Source organism: Oncorhynchus clarkii, chromosome 20, assembly GCF_045791955.1.
Source record: "Oncorhynchus clarkii lewisi isolate Uvic-CL-2024 chromosome 20, UVic_Ocla_1.0, whole genome shotgun sequence".
NCBI classification, from domain to species: domain Eukaryota; kingdom Metazoa; phylum Chordata; class Actinopteri; order Salmoniformes; family Salmonidae; genus Oncorhynchus; species Oncorhynchus clarkii.
The window spans coordinates 61,263,529-61,286,499 of NC_092166.1; the positions used below are offsets into that span (position 1 = coordinate 61,263,529).

At 42.5% G+C, this 22,971-nt stretch overlaps 2 protein-coding genes across 2 annotated transcripts in view; one reads left to right on the forward strand and one right to left on the reverse strand.

Moving 5' to 3' along the window:
* Positions 1–4,091: 4,091 nt before the first annotated feature.
* On the forward strand, positions 4,092–5,186 carry LOC139375616 (urotensin-2 receptor). The gene has a single exon (XM_071117409.1). It carries the CDS (start codon positions 4,092–4,094, stop codon positions 5,184–5,186), a length of 1,095 nt encoding a protein of 364 aa, XP_070973510.1.
* A 4,058-nt stretch (positions 5,187–9,244) lies between these two features.
* The window catches only part of LOC139376638 (2-oxoglutarate and iron dependent oxygenase domain containing 3), a 33,045-nt gene continuing 19,318 nt past the window's right edge, over positions 9,245–22,971 (reverse strand). The window contains exon 9 of the mRNA XM_071119448.1: positions 9,245–10,766. Within this exon, the coding sequence (XP_070975549.1) occupies positions 10,618–10,766 (149 nt within the window). The 3' untranslated portion in view covers positions 9,245–10,617. The remainder of the gene's footprint in view (positions 10,767–22,971) is intronic.

Here is a 22,971-nt window from a genome sequence, read left to right on the forward strand (position 1 = left end):
TTTTAATTATGCATTTCATGGCCTTTTATTCCATTTTATATCCATCGGATTCATACTTGGTAAACATTGAGGATACCATTGATCAGACCAGCCAATCTGACTAACCAAAGTCAAACAGTGACTTGTAACTCTTGACTATAATAATGTTTCATCAAGTGTTGAGAACTGATCTTCCTGCCATTAACAAATAATAATGTTTTGTTGAGCTTGGTTGAAGGAATGTGTACCTAGCAACATTTGCATGTCAAAAGCACATTGTCAACGCTCCCCGGAAGACACTCCTGATGTCATGGGACCAAGAACTAGAAGTTGGGTTCCATTAGTTGGACTGAAGACTCAAGAAGGAACTCTCTTATGGTAGGGGCTGTTTCTTCCTATATTGGACACAGGCTGTCCATGTACAGCTTCTGTCCAGGGGGGATTTGTAGGCTCAGCCCTAATTTATGTGCTCTCTGACACCTGAAGCTGCATGGCAAATGGTCCAGGAATAAAGAACAATGCCCATGGACTAGTCAGCCCTTCCTCCTCTGAGGGGCCGAAATGTATCTCTGTTACAGTATGCAGAGGACTGACTATTGTGGAATAATGCCTTGTGAACTGGCATTGTGGTGTCGTGACAACAATCGCTCCCTCAACGTGAGCAAGAGGGCACAATAGTGTCTCTACTTCCTAAGGCGGCTGATGAAATGTGTCATGCCGCCCTGAGTCCTCTCCAAATACTACCGCTGCATCATCAAGAACATCCTGACCGTTTGATTCACAGCCTGGCATGGGAATTGCTCCATAAACAAACGCAAGGCCCTCCAGCGGGTGGTGAAAATGTACTGGGACCGTGCACCCACCCATCTGGGACAGACATCGCCTCGAAACGGTGCCTGAGGAAGGCACACAGCATCATCAAGGACCCCACACACCCCAGCATCTAGCTGTTCTCTCCCTTACTGTCGGGCAGACGGTATCGGAGCATGAGGTCTGATACCAACAGGGTCAGAGAATGTTTCAATCTACAAGCTATCAGACTGCTGAAACCCTTGAACTGGACTGACCACTTGCTCTGATTCTCCACAACTTAGCACACATGCACTCACTCATGCACACCCCCACAGAGACACACACGCATACATATACACTCATGCACACCCCCACAGAGACACACACACACACATACAGTGGGGCAAAAAAGTATTTAGTCAGCCACCAATTGTGAAAGTTCTCCCACTTAAAAAGATGAGAGAGGCCTGTAATTTTCATCATAGGTACACTTCAACTATGACAGACAAAATGAGAAAAAAAATCCAGAAAATCACATTGTAGAATTTTTTATGAATTTATTTGCAAATTATGGTGGAAAATAACAAAAGTTCATCTCAATACTTTTATATACCCTTTGTTGGCAATGACAGAGGTCAAACATTTTCTGTAAGTCTTCACAAGGTTTTCACACACTGTTGCTGGTATTTTGGCCCATTCCTCCATGCAGCTCTCTAGAGCAGTGATGTTTTGGGGCTGTTGCTGGGCAACACAGACTTTAAACTCCCTCCAAAGATTTTCTATGGGGTTGAGATCTGGAGACTGGCTAGGCCACTCCAGGACCTTGAAATGCTTCTTACGAAGCCACTCCTTCGTTGCCCAGGCGGTGTGTTTGGGATCATTGTCATGCTGAAAGACCCAGTCACGTTTCATCTTCAATGCCTTTGCTGATGGAAAGAGGTTTTCACTCAAAATCTCACGATACATGGTCCCATTCATTCTTTCCTTTACACGGATCAGTCGTCCTGGTCCCTTTGCAGAAAACAGCCCCATTCTCCCAATCTTCTTCTGGATCATCCAAATGCTCTCTAGCAAACTTCAGACGGGCCTGGACATGTACTGGCTTAAGCAGGGGGACACGTCTGGCACTGCAGGATTTGAGTCCCTGGCGGCGTAGTGTGTTACGGAAGGTGATGGTAGGCTTTGTTACTTTGGTCCCAGCTCTCTGCAGGTCATTCACTAGGTCCCCCCGTGTGGTTCTGGGATTTTTGCTCACCGTTCTTGTGATCATTTTGACCCCACGGGGTGAGATCTTGCGTGGACTCCTAGATCGAGGGAGATTATCAGTGGTCTTGTATGTCTTCCATTTCCTAATAATTGCTCCCACATATGATTTCTTCAAACCAATCTGCTTGCCTATTGCAGATTCAGTCTTCCCAGCCTGGTGCAGGTCTACAATTTTGTTTCTGGTGTCCTTTGACAGCTCTTTGGTCTTGGCCATAGTGGAGTTTGGAGTGTGACTGTTTGAGGTTGTGGACAGGTGTCTTTTATACTGATAACAAGTTCAAACAGGTGCCATTAATACAGGTAACGAGTGGAGGACAGAGGAGCTTCTTAAAGAAGAAGTTACAGGTCTGTGAGAGCCAGAAATCTTGCTTGTTTGTAGGTGAATTTTAGAATAGGGCTGTAACGTAACAAAATGTAGAAAATGTTAAGGGGTCTGAATACTTTCTGAATGCACTGTATACTGTATTCTAGTCAAGGCTCATCCTATATAACTACTGCTGTACACAACTTTCCTATTCATATACTGTCCCTACTGTCTATACACATCATTATATATATGTGTGTATATACTGTACCAGTCAAAAGTTTGGACACACCTACTCATTCAAGGGTTTTTCTTTATTTTTACTATTTTCTACATTGTAGAATAATAGTGAAGACATCAAAACTATGAAATAACACATATGGGATCATGTAGTAACCAACAACAACAAAAAGTGTTCAACAAATCCAAATATGTTTTATATTTGAGATTCTTCAATACATATGCACTCACTACTTTTAAAAATGTCAGTATTTTTCTTTCATTTCACTTCACCAATTTTGACTATTTTGTGTATGTGCATTACATGAAATCCAATTAAAAATCTATTTAAATTACAGGTTGTAATGCAACAAAATAGGAAAATGCTTCCTCTATTCTGTTCCCCTCCCATCTTGCAGACATATTTTATCTCACATAACACAGTGTGTTTTCTCTTAACACACACATACATACACACACACACCTCCTGTGCACTTGTTATTGCACTCTCTATCCCGGAAAACAGCATAGCCCCCTCTCATCAGAAGAATGACCCATACAGATACCTGGCCTGTCTGCCCTTTCCTGAAGGAGCTTTTAAAAGAGGGCACTACTTGGACATGTAATAATAACAATTTATCAATTTATCAAATCTATACTTTGGGACTGGAATAAAGACGTTACACCTGTGCTTCTCCAATGGGGCTGTAACTGCACACACTTTTTTCCGTAAATTGCTCACTTAATCTATTTCTCAAACCTCAACAACTTCTTTATGCACAAAATCGAGTGAGTGGTATATTATTATATGGCCTGTGTAGCGTCATTAGTCTAAACGTTTTTGAGGAAATGGAAAATATATTTTCACCTCTTAGATTATAAAAGGGAATTAAATCGAACGTTTTTTTTTTGTGCCAGAAGCAGGGACGTTTGATTTTTCCTAATACCTACGCGTGTGTAGGTCCAGGTGAGAAAGATGAATATCACAATACCCTTTTTATGAGATTCTATGCGTAAAAGTGTCCCGCTCTCTTTCCTTGAAATAACGGGAATTCTACCATTTTTAAATTAACATATTAATCTGTAGGAAATCCATACTCAATCTTTGTTCATTTTTTTGCAAGCAAAGTCAATTATTTATGTAAGAAACGCACCTTCTTATTTCTCTCAGTCCCTCTTGTTTGGCATGTGACTTATTTTGTCACAGCTCAAAATTAATGAGTTCATGAATACATTCAGAATTAATTAAATATAGTGTACTATATATAGTGTTATGTTTGTATATGTTATGCAAGATCCATGAGAGTGTGACTGGGGAAGAGTTCAGTGACTGACGTCAGGAGAAGCGGAGAGGAGCAGCGGCAGCGCGCGCAGACAGATATCGCTAAAGTCAACACACAACCTGCACTGGTGCGCTTCACTGACCAGTGACCAACTAAACCTAGCTGCATCTTTTAGAACTTCTTCACCATAAACAATACATCGGAACAAAAACGGAACGACACCAGAGAGGCTCCACACAGACAGTGCGATGAACCACAACAAGACTGTTAACCATAATGTCAGTCCGCCAGCTCCAAACAGCGGCTCCGGGAGCAGCGTGGACGAGCTGGTTATCACCTCCACTTTCGGGACCTTGTTGTCGGTCGTCTACATAGTCGGCGTGTCGGGGAATGTGTACACTCTAGTAGTGATGTGTCATTCTATCCGCTTCGCCACCTCCATGTACATCTCCATCATTAACCTAGCGCTAGCGGACCTCTTGTACCTCTCCACAATCCCGTTCGTGGTGTGCACCTACTTCCTCAAGGATTGGTACTTCGGAGATGTGGGCTGCCGCATCCTCCTCAGCCTGGACCTGCTCACCATGCACGCCAGCATATTTACCCTCACTGTGATGTGCACGGAGCGCTACCTGGCCGTCACCAAGCCCCTTGACACGGTACGGCGCTCCAAGAGCTACCGAAAAGCCCTGGCCTGGGGGGTATGGCTGCTCTCTCTGGTCCTCACCTTACCCATGATGGTCATGGTCACAGAGACCACTAAGAGCGCGCCCAACGGGGGGGTGAAGAGGATGTGCGCGCCCATCTGGGCGCCCCGGGCGTATAAGATCTACCTGACCGTTTTGTTTGGCACGAGCATCATGGCACCTGGGTTGATTATCGGCTATTTGTATACGAAGTTAGCCCGGACTTATTTAGAGTCCCAGAAGAACTCGGTCATCAACAAAAGGAACAAGCGCTCCCCGAAGCAGAAAGTCTTGGTAATGATTTTCACTATAGTTCTGGTGTTCTGGGCGTGTTTCCTTCCGTTCTGGATATGGCAACTGTTCCCGTTGTACCAGCACAAACCGTTAGGCCTGGCATCTCACACACACACCTGTATTAACTACCTGGTGGCCTGTCTCACCTACAGCAACAGCTGCATTAACCCCTTCCTCTACACCCTCCTCACCAAGAACTACAGGGAATACCTGAAGAACAGACACAAGAGTTTCTACCGCTACACCTCGTCTTTTAAGCAGCGCGCTCCCAGCTTGTATTCCTGCGGGAAGTCGGCTTCCTCCTCGAATCAGTTTGAGTTTAACTCGGAGACGCTGGTGATGGGGACTCTGCAGGGACAGTGAGCCCGTGCAAAGAGAGAGTGATTTTGGAACTGCAACAGGTAACAGGTAATCATTATCCCTTTTACGCATCTGTCAAATGCACAAAAGTAGTTTGCTAAGATATGCATTTGTCATATGGCTGGGTATATTATTCTTGTATTATCCTTCCTTCCTTCCTTCTTCCTATCCCTCAAATTAGATATGACTTGACAGTGTACAGGTCAATCGGGGCTAGTTTCAATTCATGGCAGAGCAATGAAGTGTGTGGAGGAGAAACTGGTTTTACTTCTGTTTGACTCCGAGTCTCCTGTGCTATATTCTACTACACTTGTATAATCTGACTCCCACCTGCTGTCTTTCAGTGTTTAGCATCCGTGGCTACAGTGAATGGCAGGTAGACTCTAATAACGACGTCCACTGAATACCACAGAAGGTGGGAGGAAGATTCGCCATGGAGGTGGAAAATATAGCAGACAGATGTGAAAGTTACACAGTAAAAGCATATCTTCCCTCTGCCCTGGTTTGTCACCATCTGGATGAGAAGAATGGGTTATCTCAATAGTCAAAAATATACTTTCCTCTCCTTCATTTGCACTGCGGTGAGGAAACTGTGTAGGCCTTCCTGTCTTTATCCTCAGAGTGCAGAGTTACTTCATTCAGTATATGCACCTGAGTGATGGTCGCTATCTACTCTCATGTGGTGCTGACGGTCGGAACTTTGGAACACTAGTATGACCGCTGGCCATGGTGCTGAAATCTCTGCTATTAGCTTGGCTTGTTTACATCGGGCCTTCTACAAGTGACAAAGTCACCACAATTCTCATTAATCCTGATCATATATCAGTGTTTCATTGATCATCAATGGAAACCTATCAGTGTGTGATCCATAATTGATCAGACTGGATCAATATCATAGTTTGATACAGATAAAATTATCTATTTGTTATTTTGGACAGGAATGTCTGTTCCGGTTGTGCTGTCCTCTTGGCGGCTAATGAACAATTGCTAAATCAGCCCTCATGTTTTATGTAGAGTCTATAACGGTGATTAAGATGGCCTCCTGTGCTGGGCAGAAGCTTGTTTAGTCTAATCTGCTCCAACGGGAACCGTTTCAGTGTCACGTCAGACCACCATCTGCCTTCACATCTCCACCTCCTCAAACTCACCTCTCACCCACGCAGATAAAACACAGCCAAATGGCAGGAAATTGGTTTTATACACTTCCTTTCACACACACCAAGTCCCAGGTGGCCTGCGCATATGCGTAACATTGACATTTGCCGGTGAAAAAGCTTAGACGATGTACCTCGCTCTCTCTCCTAATTAGTCCCAGATAATAATAAATTACTCCAGCAGATAACACCGGAGCCTAGTTGAATATTTCACATTCTCTCTGATGTTCATCATACTCTCAGATTGCATTCTGGGTCTAAAATAGCACACTTCTCCCAATATAGTGCACTACTTTTGACCAGGGCCTATAGGATGCCATTTGGAATGCACAGCTTGTGTGGAGCTGAGCAGAGCCGAGCGGATTCCTATCCCCATCTGTTTTTTTCAAGGCGGAGGATGGTAAATAGGCAGTTTAAGGAAATTATAACGCAACGCAGCCTCTTCAAGTGTAAACACTGGGCTGCGGTTTATCAGCCAATGAAGGCTTGTATTACTCAGAGCGCTCCAACAGGCGCTGGGCTATGCCCATTACGTACGTGGAGCAGGAATGAGAGACAATTGGAGGTTTAACCGTTTGAAGTTTGTTTTAACGAGGGAGGACATGTTAGGAAAATTAAGTGAATGGCACTGGACCTTGACTTTCCATTTGCATCAAGTAACCGCAAGAAAGTCTTCATGTGCCGTTTTTAACTACAGAACTTCTTTAACAGTGAGGAAGCAGAAGACAGTGTTCAGCTAAATCTACCAATTCATTTGATATTTTACAATGGAAAAATGATGTGATCAGAAGAGATCAGCAATGTGGACAACTGATATAGAAGGGTGATCGTGCTAGTAGGCGAGTGTCGCTTTGGAGTTGAGACTTGTTCCTACAAGGTCCTCTTTGAATGGTCAGAACTTGTTCAAGGCACTCTTATCTAAAGGAGGTGAAAAAAAAGTTTGTTTATCGAGCCTGTATTTTCTTGGTGTTGATCAGAGTCCCTGTGACACATTGAACTATTTCTGAAGAAATCTCAAATGATTTTCAATACACACAAACAAGAGTGCCTCGAATCCCACAGGTTTCCTGCGTTTCAACGGTTTTTGTTACCCAAAAGATCGGTCCAACAGCTTTGAATTAAACACTTCCCCTAGTGTGAACCAGAACTCTAGTGTGCACAGCACTCCACCAACACGTGTAACAGACTTTCCACCGTTTCTTGCACAGTTAATTTTACATGTGTGCTCCATCGTGTGTGTTCCATTCTGTTGTTTCTACCTCCCCTCTCATAATTTCACACTCTTCCATCCTCCCACCCACTCCTCGTCTCATCCCTTTCTTCTCCTCCTCCTCCTCATCCTTCTCTCTTTAGTGCCTGAGGAGGAGATCTAGGTAACACACTTGTACTCACATGCACTTCTGAAAAGTTCATTTCTATCCTCACTAAAGATAAGCTATTGGGCTCACTCACAACTAATATTCCCCCTCCAGACAGAACTGAAGGGAGGGATTTAGTTCTGCGTGTAACAGATACTGAAGCTAAAACAAATGAACGGAACATACACAGACTCTAACAAGACTTGTCATGCATCACAATAGCTCAAGGCATGCTGTTCTCGTCAATCATCACTTTATTGATGTTTTCAACATGACTTCCTGACAACAGACTCGGTTATTAATATGCATCCGATGTCCAAAAAAAGACTGATCTGATTGAGGGTGAAATAAACTGACCGACATGGAGCTGACTGAGGCTTTAAAGATCAGGTAAAGACATAATAGGATTTAAACTCTGCCAACTCACTGGCATGGATTACAGGGCCAGACGTCTGATATCCAACCCAACAGATAACAGCCCCTAGGGCTACCTCTCCTCGTGTCCTTTCCTTCGCCAGCACTGGAAAAAGTAGCACAGGTGAAAGCCATATGGCGATGCCTTATTTTGAATTGGTGTGTACAAAGGAGAAGAAGCCACTTTTGACTATTGTGATGCAACCCCTGCTCCAATATGTCATGTGGTTCCCTCCCACAACCACAGAATCTAACCAACTCAATTGTCATTGTGACAAAAGTCAGTTGATAATCAATGCATTGGCAATTGAAATATACACGGAGTGTACAAAACATTATGAACACCTCTTTCCATAGCATAGACTGACCAGGTGAATCCAGGTGAAAGCTATGATCCCTTAGTGATTTCACCTGTTAAATGCACCATCAGAGTAGATGAAGGGGAGGAGATGAAGGGGAGGTAAAATAAGGATTCTGAAGCCTTGAGACAGTTGAGACATGGATTGTGTATGTGTGACATTCAGAGGGTGAATGGGCAAGACAAAATATTGCAGTGCCTTTGAACAGGGTATGGTAGTAGGTGACAAGTGCACCGGTTTGTGTCAAGATGTGCAACGCTACTGGGTTTTTCACACGCAACAGTTTCCTGTGTGTCAAGTTGGCTGGATGTCCTTTGGGTGGTGGACCATTCTTGATACACATGGGAAACTGTTGACATGAAAAACCCAGCAGCGCTGCAGTTCTTTACACACTCAAACCGGTGAGCCTGGCTCATACTACCATACCCCGTTCAAAGGCACTTACTGTAAATCTTTTGTCTTGCCCATTCACCCTCTGAATGGCACACATACACAATCCATGTCTCAATTGTCTCGGGGTTTAAAAATCCTTCTTTAACCCGTCTCCTCCCCTTCATCTAAACGTTTGTCTCGCCCATTCACCCTTTAAATGTGCATTGGAGTCAACATGGGCCAGCATCCCTGTGAAACACTTTCAACACCTTGTAGAGTCCATGCCCCGACAAATTGAGGCTGCGCTGAGGGCAACAGGGTGCAACTCAATATTAGGAAGGTGTTCTTAATGTTTTGTACAAAATAAACACTGTACTTGCTGCATGGGGGAACACGCTCATTCATTTTCTACCAATAATATTTTATTTACAATTGTTTGGGAGTAAGTGGGTAGAGAGGTTAAGAATAAAAATGCATTTGTCACGGTATGGATGCCATGAGCATCCTCCCGATTCGTTTAGGGAAGCAGGCTTCATAAGCAGACGCATGGACCATGTCCTTAGCTAGAAATTGCAAACACCATGCTTTATCCTGAGTATCAGGGCGTAAAATGGCTGAAGGCTCGTACAATGACTTCCTGAGGGGCTTAGTGTGTTTCAGACAGCCAGAGGTGGTGAGGTGATGCCACAACTTTCTAAGTCATAAGCCCAATTCTGCACTCGTTCTCTCCCCCCCCCCCCTTCAATGATTTTGTTGTCCAAAACTAGGTTACTTCGGGTTCTTTTATTTCTTCCAAATCCCACAGACAATCTTCAAATAATATCCCATTTGATCAAATGATAAAGCTTGACACATAAAAATACTAATTACTTTTCAACTGTGGGGTTTCTTCTCAGAAGAAAACACATTGTCACATTCCCTATGTAAGTGAGAGTGAATGGCATGGAAGTGCCCTTTGGTGCTTCGACAGGTTGATACTTTCACATGAGGGAATAGGAAAGTTGTCAAGAGGTGTACAAATACCACTACTCCACCTCTCCAAAGCCCATTTCTCTGAGACCCGTTTGTGCTTTGAGCCATTCCGTTTCTAGTGGGGCAGAAACCATTGGCGCACAAATATTGAAAGAGAAACAAACAGAGGAATAAACAAGGCAAAGTTGAAATTAGATAGAAATAGAGGGCACAGGCATTTGACCTAGCCTAAGTACCGGTCTCTTTCGCTAACATTCCACACCTTGACACTCTTTGTCATTGCCAAGGAGGAGTGGCAAGGAGTGGAATGGTAGCTGAAGAGACTGGTACCCGGACTACATTTGACCCCTTCTGCAACACAATCAGTATAGAGACAACCATGGAATGGAAATGTGACAAAGAAAATAAAAAAAGGCAAAACATTGTATCAAAACAATTCACTTTTAAATCACTTAATTTATATTGTGAAGAACACACTGTGTAGTAAGTGGAATCCTATTGTCAGAAAGCAGTACACCCTGTTTACTTTGGCACTGATAAAACTGATCTTAGACCAGTGTGTATTATCCTTTGTCCTTCTCCTTGCCTCTACCATCAGTGATGTCATCAGCACCACATAGAAAAGTAAAAAGCATTCATTTCTGTTTAAGTATAAGATGCTGATATAGAAAATATTATTTCAGGTGTTGCTGAATTATCAGGGAAAATCACATATCTGCCCCCTCTTTTCTCTCCTCACCACCTTTTTCTCTCCTTCCCTTTCCTCTCCCGTCTCTGGGTTGCAGGAGTCCTCCAGGCGACACTGTCACACAGAGGTAATGGGCATGGCGGGGTCTGAAATGGCGTGGGCGGGGTCACAGGTGAAGGAGACTGTGATGGCGTAGCGCGTTCCCCACGAGACCTGCTCTACGCGGTGAAGGTTTTCCGACCCTGAGGAAAAGAACGACACTCGCCCTGGAAGAGAAGAGAAAGAGGGTTCAGAAGATAGGTTGACGTCTCTCTGACCCTGTAGGGGAAGAGAGGTTAGGAATGAGGGGATCGATATGGGGTGGTGATCATCATGGACCTTGGAGGGAGAGAAGAGAAGATTGGGGGTTAAAAAGAGGGAGAGCACAGAGAATGTACAAGTGTTCAAATCTCGGTGTTGAGGTAAAAAAAAGTGTTGAGTGTTATAATCGGAGTGTTGATTCTAGTGGGGTTAACACCAGTGGGATTGAAATTGAAGCTATCTGCAGTGTTATTTGAATCACAGTGGAATCAACACAGCATGGTGTTGTTACTCAACTGTGTGGAGTTACTTTCCGTTAACTCTGAGTGCTTTGTTTGTTGCTGGTGGATTTTCAGAATAGATTGTTTTAACATGTTTCTGCACGAACATTGATTGATGAATTGATCTTATGCTATACAAAGATAAATAACTGAAATTGTTCTAAACTTATCCAAAATGGAAGTGGTTGGACTCATTGCATCTATTACTGAGATGGTTTAGGTAGTCTTATTTATCAAGTTCTTTACCATAGCAGTCATTTTGAACGCAGGTTGTAGGTGATACAATTGTTGAATATCCTCCCTTTGGCTGGATTCCAATAGGAATTGCAAATCACTTTGGGGCGGCAGGTAGCCTAGTGGTTGGAGCGTTGGGCCAGTAACCAGAAAGGTTGCTAGATCGAATCCCTGAGCCGACAAGGTAAAAAAAAATAGGTTGTTCTAATAAAGTGTTACTTTAAGTCAGAATTTGAAACAACCACGGTTTTAGGGACCCAACACTCTGGGGGTGTTAGTTTAACACTTTTTCTTTCTTCGGTGGGTCACATATACACACTAAGAAAGTGTTACATTTAACACTGTGGTTGTTAAAAATCTGATTTCAAAATTGCTGTGAGGAAAGAAGAATGGAAGAAGTAATGAGTTATAAGGGAAGGGAGAGAAATCGAGATAAGGGTTGAGAGGACAAGGAGACATGGGCTAGGTAAAAGATGGTATAGGAAAAGAGTTCGAGAAAGACGCAGCGGAGCCAGATATATACAAAAGAACCGACAAGGTGAGAGCAAGAGAGAGAATGAGAGATAGAGAAGTGAGGGGAAGAGACGAGGTGACACGGAGTAACAGAGAGGAGAGAAAACAATCAAGGGACAGTAACACAGTGGCAGTATGGAGACAGAAGAGCTGGTGCAGAAGTGAGCTCCAAAGCCAACAGACAGATGTTATTGAGATATCGGAACAAAACAAATATTAATAGGCAGTCACACAAACTGGTTTAAACCAATGAAGTATACAAACCCTGGATTTCTGATGCTAAGCATTGGCCAATAAGATCAAATCAAATTTATTTATATAGCCCTTCGTACATCAGCTGATATCTCAAAGTGCTGTACAGAAACCCAGCCTAAAACCCCAAACAGCAAGCAATGCAGGTGAGGCTTTGAAGCCACCAGTCAGCCATGTTGGCACTCCCCAGAAGGAGCAGTTCTCCATAGGAATGAATGGAGTGCAGTGGGGACAGTAACAATAGAACTTTAAATGATACTTTAAGGATAATCTTTGTGTACATACATACATACATACATATAAAGATTAATGTTTAGCGCACATAATATCATTACAAAATATTATGGTGTCTGTAATCAAATTACTGTGGCAAAAACAAAATGTTGACATTAATAAATGCATTTCTATAGCTACCAAAATATTTGTTACAACAGTGGGGGTGCCAATATGGAGGTGCGGTGGCTTCAAAGCACCGCCACATAGTGTATATATGAATCATTGGTTGTAACCCCAAGTTCTTTGCCTGACGACTCAACCCGAATGAAATTCCGTTGCTGCTATCGATCGCTACATCCATTCGGTCTGAAACTGCCATCCTTAGAAGTTGTTTGTGTGACTTCAAAATGAGGGGCATTGTGCAAAACAAAACTCATCAGCGATTCGATCGATAAGGATGGGTAGCCAGGCAACCAGGTTCTAGCGTCTAAGGCCAACTGTTTTACTTAGACATGACTGTTGAGATTGGCTAGGTCATCTAAGAAAAAGTAGCTGCAGGATAAAGTAAAAGGATTCAAAAGCTCCTTAAAAAAAGTATATCCACTTCTACACCATTTCTGCTACACACTGCTGTTCCAATAAGCCTTCAGTATTACGCTCAACTGCAATAGCAACGTGTCTTTCTGTGGCAGATCCCCCCCCCCCTTTTTTTTTTCCTGTGAGTGTTTTTGTCATACCATTTAAATATACAACTGGAGGAGTTGTCTGTTTTTTTATAGAGCATTATCTGGGAGGAAAGTTGTGTGTGATTTATATAAGTCCCCCTAGCTGTCTGCTAGCAGAGGATGGCAGGGGAAATCAGAGTGAGGCGGTAATAGAATTTACACTTTGAAAAACTAGACAATGGGGGGGGGGGGGGGGGGAGAAACAGTAAGGTGACAGCTAAACAAAAAGACAGAGAGAGCGCTAGTGGGAATGACAAGAGCTATAATAGACAAAAGATTGCTTTTCCCTTCACTGAAAAGGAGGGTAATTCAGGTATTAATAAATTAATGGTATTAGTCATAGGTAACGGTAAAGAACACTTCATTGGAGAATAATTCTTCTCGAGCCTGAGAAATGTGAAACGTTTATTGTGAAAAGGCACATCATGTGAATGTCAGCTACTACAGTCAAGTTCAAATTTATTGACACCCTTGATAAAGATGAGCAAAAAAGACACACAAAAAAAGAATACAAATACTGAGCTATATTGTATGCAACAAAAAAAAAGCAAATTATATTATTTTATACTAATAGAATTGCCCAGAGAAAGAGATTTAATATTTTCTACTCAAAAAGATAGGGGTCAAAATTATTGCCCGTGTTTTCAATACCTCACAAGTATAAAGACACAGCCTTTTTCTCAAATGTTTTATGAGACTTGAAGAACACTTTGGGAGGGATCTTAGGCCATTCCTCCAAAAATAATCTTTCCAGATTCTTGGTTTCCTTTGTCTGAGCTTAAGGACTTCCCTCTTCAATTTAAACCATGTATTCAATGGGGTTCAAGTTCAGAGACAGATGGCCATTGCAAAATAATGATTTTGTGTTTAACTAACCACTTTTTTGTGGATTTTTGGGCCTCAGGACCAGCGTGAGCAAAATAACCACATAACAAAGATCCACCACCATATTTTACAGTGGATATGGGGTTCTCATCCACCATCTTTCTCACCACTGGTGTGCATGGCCAAAGAGCTCTATTTTCATGTTATCTGACCATTGGTTCAAATCCATGCACCGGTTTGAATCCAAGTGCCAATTAGGGCTGTTAATGGTGACCGTATTACCACCACACCGATGGTTACGAGTCATGACTGCACTCAAATTCTACGTGAACGTTCAGTAACTAGGCTTCTCCAAGCTCTGATGCTGTTGATGGTCATTAAGCTTCTCCAAGCTCTGATGCTGTTGATGGTCATTAGGCTTCTCCAAGCTCTGATGCTGTTGATGGTAACTAGGCTTCTCCAAGCTCTGATGCTGTTGATGGTAATTAGGCTTCTCCAAGCTCTGATGCTGTTGATGGTAACTAGGCTTCTCCAAGCTCTGATGCTGTTGATGGTAACTAGGCTTCTCCAAGCTCTGATGCTGTTGATGGTAACTAGGCTTCTCCAAGCTCTGATGCTGTTGATGGTAACTAGGCTTCTCCAAGCTCTGATGCTGTTGATGGTAACTAGGCTTCTCCAAGCTCTGATGCTGTTGATGGTAATTAGTAGCCTACCAAACTTGCTAACTGCCTGGTACTCCGCTCTCTATTGTCCCTCTAATCACTCAGACATTAATGCAAATATAATCGAAAATCAAATCAAACACTGAGTGCCCATGAGCTCATGTTGCGCAACATTTCAATAGGCTATGCAATTGCGTGAGAAAGTTGATTGCCTGTATTACAAAGAGGATCCCATCCACTTTCTATAGGCTAGGTCTACTATATTTATTTCTCACCTTTTCTAATAGACCATTCCTTCGCGTCACACATTGCTTCGCTTTACAACAGGAGTATAGCCTACCTGGCTAGAATGAAAATTAACCTTGGCAAAAGCATCCTCCATTCGCTATTTAACGTGAACTCACCCCATTCCGTACAAATGTGCGCAACCGCAACATTCAAACGAGGCTGTAAAGAAAACTAATGGGACTGTAGCGACTGTGTTGACGTCAAAATCTGGGCTGTGAACTACATTTCTATTCAAGCGTTGATCGACATGGTAATGACTCTATAGTATTGGAGAGAAAAAAACGGACCCTCCGTTACATTGTGACGTGTCATGTCGTAGCGTACAGCACGCATAAAGCAACTACTTCTGTCTTACAATCTCTCTCCACCAGGTGTAGCACTTCTATCAACGTTTAAAAACAAGAACTGGACAGTGACGGGGGTAAGGGGGGGATACCTAGTCATTTTTTGCATCATCACTGCAAGCGATCATCATTCTCAAAGCCGCTGTTTACTTCTAAGTTCACTTTAGCACCGCCCTAAAAACCTGATTCAAATTCAACACAAACCTTCAAATAGGTATGTAATGACACATTTTATAAACTCTTTAGTGTTTTATTTACATTTTAGAGGCAATAAGTTGATAAATTGGATAGATTGAGTGAAAAAAAGCAGTTCCCCCACACAACATCTCTCCTTCTCACTATCACGTATTAGTTTCACTTCCCCACCCGCCATTTTTAAAAAGACCCGCCGGAGCTCATTGCCTTGTTGAATTATGCAGAAACGGGCAGCGTGGAGATCTCGGCATGGATTTTGGTGGAAAGTGGAGAAAATGTGCTTTACATTGGTAATGACATTACAGTTGATCTGGAAGTATTACGTTTTTGGGGCGTTAAAATAAGGTCAATTGTACAGACCAAGGCGATGTGCAAAAGTGAGTGAGTTTACATTAAGTGCATAGATGACATGTATTGTTTCCCCTGCCCCTGTTCTGAGACAGATGCATGATAATGGTCCAAACTAATTTCACACATATAATATTTAGTACATGTAAAGACAACATTAAATTAAAATAGTCTAAAGGGTGGCAATATTAGCCTATCACTTGTGAATGATGCCCGATGTGTGCAGTAAGGCAAGAAACAGCACATGCCTTTTCTTTGCACCTTTTTAAAATCATAGTCGTAGCCTAGCCCATAGGCCTATATATTTTGATAAGGCTTGTATCACAACTAAATTGGCCAAATCTACTCCTGTTGACCAGAAGGGGGGTTTGAGGAGGCACAAGCGAACAGTGGTGCAAGTCCACCATTTTGAGCACAGTTGCTCCGGCCCGCCATCGCTGACATTCAATGGAAGTGTATTGGTGCTTGCAAAGGACTCCTTGTCCTCCAAGTATCCGATGCTACGAAATCTCTACTGAGCCAACAACAGCTCTCCCTGACCCAGCACAATCCCAAACACTGCAGGATCTGATCACCGCCACCAACCAGACCTCAGATGGGGTGGATTCCTACCCACCTCCCTCACTGCAGAGACACTCCTCCTGCAGTATGCCCAAGCAGTCAGCTTCCCTGAGGAGCTAAAACCTCTGAAAGCCAGTAAGGAAGTGGCTAAGGACAGCCGTCTTCTCTCACTTGCCCCAGAGTACGACCAAATACCCGGAATGATCAGAGTTGGAGGGAGGCTGCGCCAAGCATAAGTCTTGATGCTATCCATCCAATTATCCGAGACTCCAGACACCCTCTCACCAGCCTCCTCATAAAGAGTTACGAGAAGCTTCTCCACTGGGCCAGAGAGAGTATATGGGGAGATGAGGTGGAAGTACTAGATACTTGGAGAATGAGGAGCCCTCGCAAGCACCAATACGCCTGCAGGGAATGTCAGAAATGGCGGCCGGAGCAACTGTGCCCAAAATTGGGGACTTGGCCCGTGCTCGCTTGGCCTCTTAGCTGACCATTTCTAGGCCCAATTCATTTGGGATTACTTACCAATCCTACAGCACAGAGGGAAATGGAGGAGGGAAATGGCCAGCCTGGACACTGGCTAAGTAGTAATGATAATGGACCCTCTACTCCCTTGAGCCTCCTGGGTGGTGGGCCATATCACCAAGACCATGCCTGAGACCGATGGTCGTGTTCGATCAGGGGAGATCCAGGTAAAGAACCTGACGTATATCTGGCCATTTGCCCAGATAATTCCTCTCCCTGAGATGACAGAGGATGTGGAGGGGTGAACTTTATGAGGAGTGTGGAAGTCAACAAGATCCCGAGGTGGCTGTGGAAAAGGCCAATGGAGTTGGTGGAATCGCCCTTTAATTCATGGCCGCTTGCGCAGCTGGGCAAGAGTTCTTTAATTAGGTCGGGTGGAAATGTCAGACAGATCTCAACTCATTAAAAGGAGGAAACGGCCACCGCCCCGACCTCGCTGCTTTCTCTCCCCCAACTCCTTCTAATCCAGACATTGTGTGTGTTGACAAATCAACATAACAGATTTGGTGGATTTATCTTTCATCTGAACTATCTGTTGCGCTCGGGAGAGCGGGCCATCAGATATTGTTTATAGTTATTATCGCGGAGCGCAGATTGCCGAGCACGCGTCAAACCTATTGTGTTATACCAATGGACAATGATCATGGCCGTACAGATCCTCACGGCACAATTAAACCATTGATATAGGATAAAATGTAACAAAGTGATACGTACATAAGACATCTGGAAGTATGAAATATGAAATGTAATTATTATTTGCAAAATTGATCATCCTGAGATCAAATTGATTAAGATTATTGATTGAGTAATTGATCGATTTATTTGCATTATGATGAACGGTTACGATCCTAAATGACTCAATCATGCTTCATATTGAACTGAATTGCTGAACTAATTCATTATGTTAATAATGAGAATGATTGTTATTATGATTTGACTATGATACATGTTCTGTTTCCTTTGTTATGCAGCAAACAAAAAACTAATCATTAAATATACCACTTTGTGGTTAAAGTCCTTTCTGCTTCAGTCTCCTCAATTCCTCTCAGTCATCTGACCCGTGACCACCTGTTCACCTTCACTATTGTCAGCCATCCTACCTGTCGGCTACACACACAGATTCCAATCATCTTTCAAACTTCTTCAATTTAAGCACATTAAGCCACTTTACAACCGGTGTATAGCCTAACTGGCATACATACAGTGCTGTGAAAAAGTATTTGCCCCCTTCCTCATTTCTTATTTTTCTGCACATTTGTCACACTTAAATGTTTCAGATCATCAAACAAATTGAAATATTACACAAAGATAACCCAAGTAAACAAAAAATGCAGTTTTTAAGTGATGATTTTATTTATTAAAGGGGAAAAAAAAGCTATCCGAACCTTCATGGCCCTAAAAAATAAGAAATCAGGAAGGGGGCAAATACTTTTTCACAGCACTGTAGGTGGCGCGTGAGCTTCCAGTTTGGCGAAGATCATTTGCACCATAAAAAAAGGCACCTTTATAATAAAAGCATTATATGCATAACATTCGCGTGAAGAAATATCCTAATAGTTTATCAACATTTTAAGAAAAACATTCTGATCGGTTGCATCAGCCTAATTGCTTTTAAAATGTTGTTGTTTTTATGCGAGTGGTTGTATTCATTTGGGATCTATCGCATCCCACAACTGTCCCAGAGTATGTTTGGAATATTTATTTATTGCACAGAAGGACAAGTTGGCCAATAAAATGTCAACTTTTGTACTATGGGGGATAGTAGATTGACAGAGGCCTTTGCTGTTCGTTAGTCCTATTCATCTTGTTGGCTGACAAAAAGTAGGAGAAATGTGGAGAGTTCTTCTAACTGCTTCCCGGATGCATTTGTCTTCACTTGTAGCCTACTTCGGAACTGAGATTCCTGTGAGAGAGACCCGATCACCTGACAGGCATTTGCTAATAACAATTGAGATATCTGAGAGAGCCATGTGAGTGAGAAGCGCTTCGGAACACAGCAGCCAGGAGAAGTGAATTCTAATTATTATATTCAGCCCAAGGGCCCAGCGGCCACTTTGGTCGCAAAAGGCTCCGAATTCTAAGCAAATCTTGTCTGCTAAATTAACTAGTGTAGCCCACAGCCATATGGCATAGCCATATCAGGGCCTAACATAAGAGAACACTATTCTGTCCTTCTGAAAAATACTACATTTTCTTCATATCATGTTTATTTAGAGCAGTCTTAAATAAATAATGGGTTTATTGTGATAGTGTAGGCTATAGTAAACTTTTTAAATCGAATTTCGAAAGGTCTGCATCAATGGCTTGTAGGCTGTGCGTGGAAGCCAGGAGATACCAAATGTGTTTATATTAAATAGCAGTTATTTGCTTGACAATCACTGGCTGACAAAAAAAAAAAAAAAGACATGAAAATAGTTATTTGGCCACGCACACCAGTGGTGGGTTTGGCTTAGAAATCAAGGATCTGAAAATATTCTGTATGAAGAAATGGTCAAGGATCTCTCCCAATGTGTTCTCCAATCCCATAAAATATTTTTTTTAAAAGGCTCAGTGGTATTGAAAACAAGGTATTGGTATTGAAAACAGGGGAGCCAATAATTTTGTCCCCTATCTTTCTGAGAGAAAATCATTTTATAAGTACACATTTGTATTAAAATCTTACTCTGAGCAATTGTATTAGTATAAAATACACTTTGCAAAAAAAAAAATGTAAAATACAATATAGCTCAGTATTCGTATTATCGATTGTGTAGTTTTCTTTGCTCATCTTTATCAATGGTGCCAATAATTTTGGACCTGACTATATATCAAGCCAATGGATTAGTGATACAATAAGAGACGATAGAAAAAATATCTAATCTGAGACAGTTTTAATCAAATCAATTATAACATGGATAGTTCCAGTCTTGCCTCACAATTGGTCAATGAGTATTCCAACCATTCATGTTCTTCATGACACAGTCTCAGTTGAATGAATAGAATTCACATGCCCCTGCTCCTCCTCTTGCTTAGTGGCTTACAGATTTATGGAGCAGTGCCAACATTCAGGAGGATATACAGCAAGTTATCTTTGCATGCATAATCACGTCAGTGAAGCTCAAGCGTGGCTATGCACATTTCTCCATGAGACCAGATACAAAGCTAAGACGCTGCTAGTGAGCAAATCCAATCAGACTCCTATCAGCCAAACTCCAAACCAACCCACTGATATTGCTGTGCCCATGGCCCCACAGGCTATTGTATTTTATGAGGCTATTTAAACCTCGGCTGAGTTTCAGTTGGTAGAGGGGAAGGGAGGGAGAGAGTTAGGGTTAGTAGCTTTTGCTAGTCTGCCCTGGCTACAAAAGCAGGCCAATTGTGATCTTTTGCCAAATATTTGTCAAAGATCTGATCTGATTTGTCAAAAGACCAATAACTGGGCAAAATATCCGAATTGGGCTGCCTGTGAAAATGCAGCTATTGAACATAGATATAAGTGTTCTCTGTCTCCAAGTTAAAGTACATCTCAATAATGTTTGCAGCTCAATAGCGGCTGTAGTGGCATCCACTCCTTAGTTTCCTCTCCTTTATCTACACTCATATGAAAAAACAGGATAGACGAAAGCAGTGTGGTAGAAAAATAATGGATGAAGCTTAATCAATTCTTTGAAACAGATGTGCAGGGCTAGAACAAAAGCCTGCACACACAGTAGCTCTCCAGGATGTGAGTTGGAGACCATTGATGTAGAGAGAGACGAGGCAAGAAGGGAAGGAGGAAAGGAGGCTACCTCAGACTATTAATAGATGCAGGTGTATGACTCATCCAGCCCTGTAGACAGTAGAAGCTGCTTAGCCTACAAACTTTACACCACCCACACTCTCATCAGCAGAAAAGCATCCCTATCCTCCAGACAATTAATCTACTCCTCCCACACCACCATAATTAATGATCCACACTGTCACTTTCTTTCTCCCCAAACTGCCAGGTGTATTATGCATGAATTAGTAATCTGATTTTAAACTGTATATCTCGGAGTCTCATAAATATATTAAAGTGCCTGGGTTGATTTATGTGCAAACCCCTAGTGTTAAAGTAACGAACTCCTGCGTTGTGGATGTAAAGAACCCTTTGTGTCTGTAAATATTCCGTTTGTACATATTGATATATCTTTGTATGATCTGCTAATAGGAGAACAATGGGGATCGTCCACAGCAGGGGTAGGCTGAATCACATCCGATAGGGCGGCGCATAATTGGCCCAGCATCGTCCGGGTTTGGCCGGGGTAGGCCGCCATTGTAAATAGGAATTTGTTCTTAACTGACTTGCCTAGTTAAATAAAAGGTTAAAACATTTTTTTTAAAGATATTCACCTGGTCACCTGGGGGTCCGCAGCCCGCTTAGGGGTCCACATAGGTACTGCAGGGAGGTCCAAAAATATTGAACACAAAATTATTTAAAAGAAAAATAGTTTTATGTTTTTAGGAATATCGCTAGAAACAACATAAAATATTTTTTGATTTCATAAACTACCTACTGTAGAAAATATGAGAATATCTTGCGGCAAGTGCTGCTTGTAACCTTTCTTGACTTTGACATAAATATTTGCCAACACATGGCTAACCTTTGTTAAACCAGCTTAACAGCTGCTCTGAGCAAAAATGTGTTTCGAGTTACCTTCTAGCTAACAGTCTGTTAAAAATTACACTTCCTCTTCCTACTATAATGTAGAGAGGTCAAAATAATGAAAAACTATCTACCAAATCTATTAATTAATAAAAGTACAAAAAAAGATTACTTCTCCTTGCCAATATCATTCACACGAGGTTGGCTAATATATGATGGTGGTCCCTGGGTCACGGTTTGCCTGGGAAGGCATGCAGCCACAGAGGGACGACTGGGATTCGTGGTCTTAAAAGCACCAATCAGACGAGTCACCTGTATAGAATCCCCCTGGTCCTACAGGCCCATTAACTCCTGTGACTTGACAGACATGCCCTTTTCGCCACTTCCTCCGATCCCTAGATCTGCAGCTCTCCTCCTATGCCTCTGCCTCAATCTCTCCTTTCCTTCCTGATCGGTTTCTCCCCTTTCAATCTCTATCTCCCTCCCTCCCTTCTCCCTTCAAAATATTTGTCTCTCTCCCTCTCCCCACTGCTATCTCAAACAGCCCTAATTATCTCAGTGTGGGGTTCACTGCATCATTAGACCACAGAAGGGGGGTGATCTTCATTCAATGATACAGTGCACACGTCTCTCCCACGTCTCCCACTTGGCTGCAACCTGGAAATAACTTCTCCTGAATAATATCATGAATTATGCCGGAGTTTCTTTCACTCAATCTTCATAAGCAACAGCACACCGATACTCCAAACCCCAGCGGATCAGTTTTAAGCTCTGCTCTGTCTTCTCTCTCTCATATAATAATGTAATGTGGCTCAGCGGAGGACTCCGAGGGCTCTGAAAATGGACACATGTTATTCCCCGTTTTAAACCATTCAGGCTCACCCTCTCCTTCATTATTTTTTCATCGCCTGCCTCCCTGTCATATATACAGTACCAGTCAAATGTTAGGACACACCTACTCATTCAAGGGTCATTCTTTATTTTTACTACATAGAAGAAATAACACATATGGAATCATGTAGTAACCAAAAAAAGCGTTAAACAAATCAAAATATATTTTATATTTTAAATTCTTCAAAGTAGCTACCCTTTGCCTTGATGACAGCTTTGCACACTCTTGACATTCTCTCAACCAGCTTCATGAGGTAGTCACCTGGAATGCATTTCAATTAACAGGTGTGCCTTGTTAATTTGTGGAATTTCTTTCCTCCTCCCAGTTGCCCACTGCACTGAGGCTAGGAAACACTGTCACCACCGATAAATCTACAATTATCGAGAATTTCAATAAGCATTTTTCTACGGATGGCCTTGCTTTCCACCTGGCTACCCCTACCCTGGTCAACAGCTCTGCACCCCCCACAGCAGCTTGCTCAAGCCTCCCCATTTCTCCTTCACCCAAATCCAGATAGCTGATGTTCTGAAAGAGCTGCAAAATCTGGACCCCTACAAATCAGCTGGGCTAGACAATCTGGACCCTCTCTTTCGAAAATATTCAGCCGAAATTGTTGCAACCCCGATTACTAGCCTGTTCAACCTCTCTTTCGTATTGTCTGAGATCCCCAAAGATTGGAAAGCTGCCGCGGTCATCCCCCTCTTCAA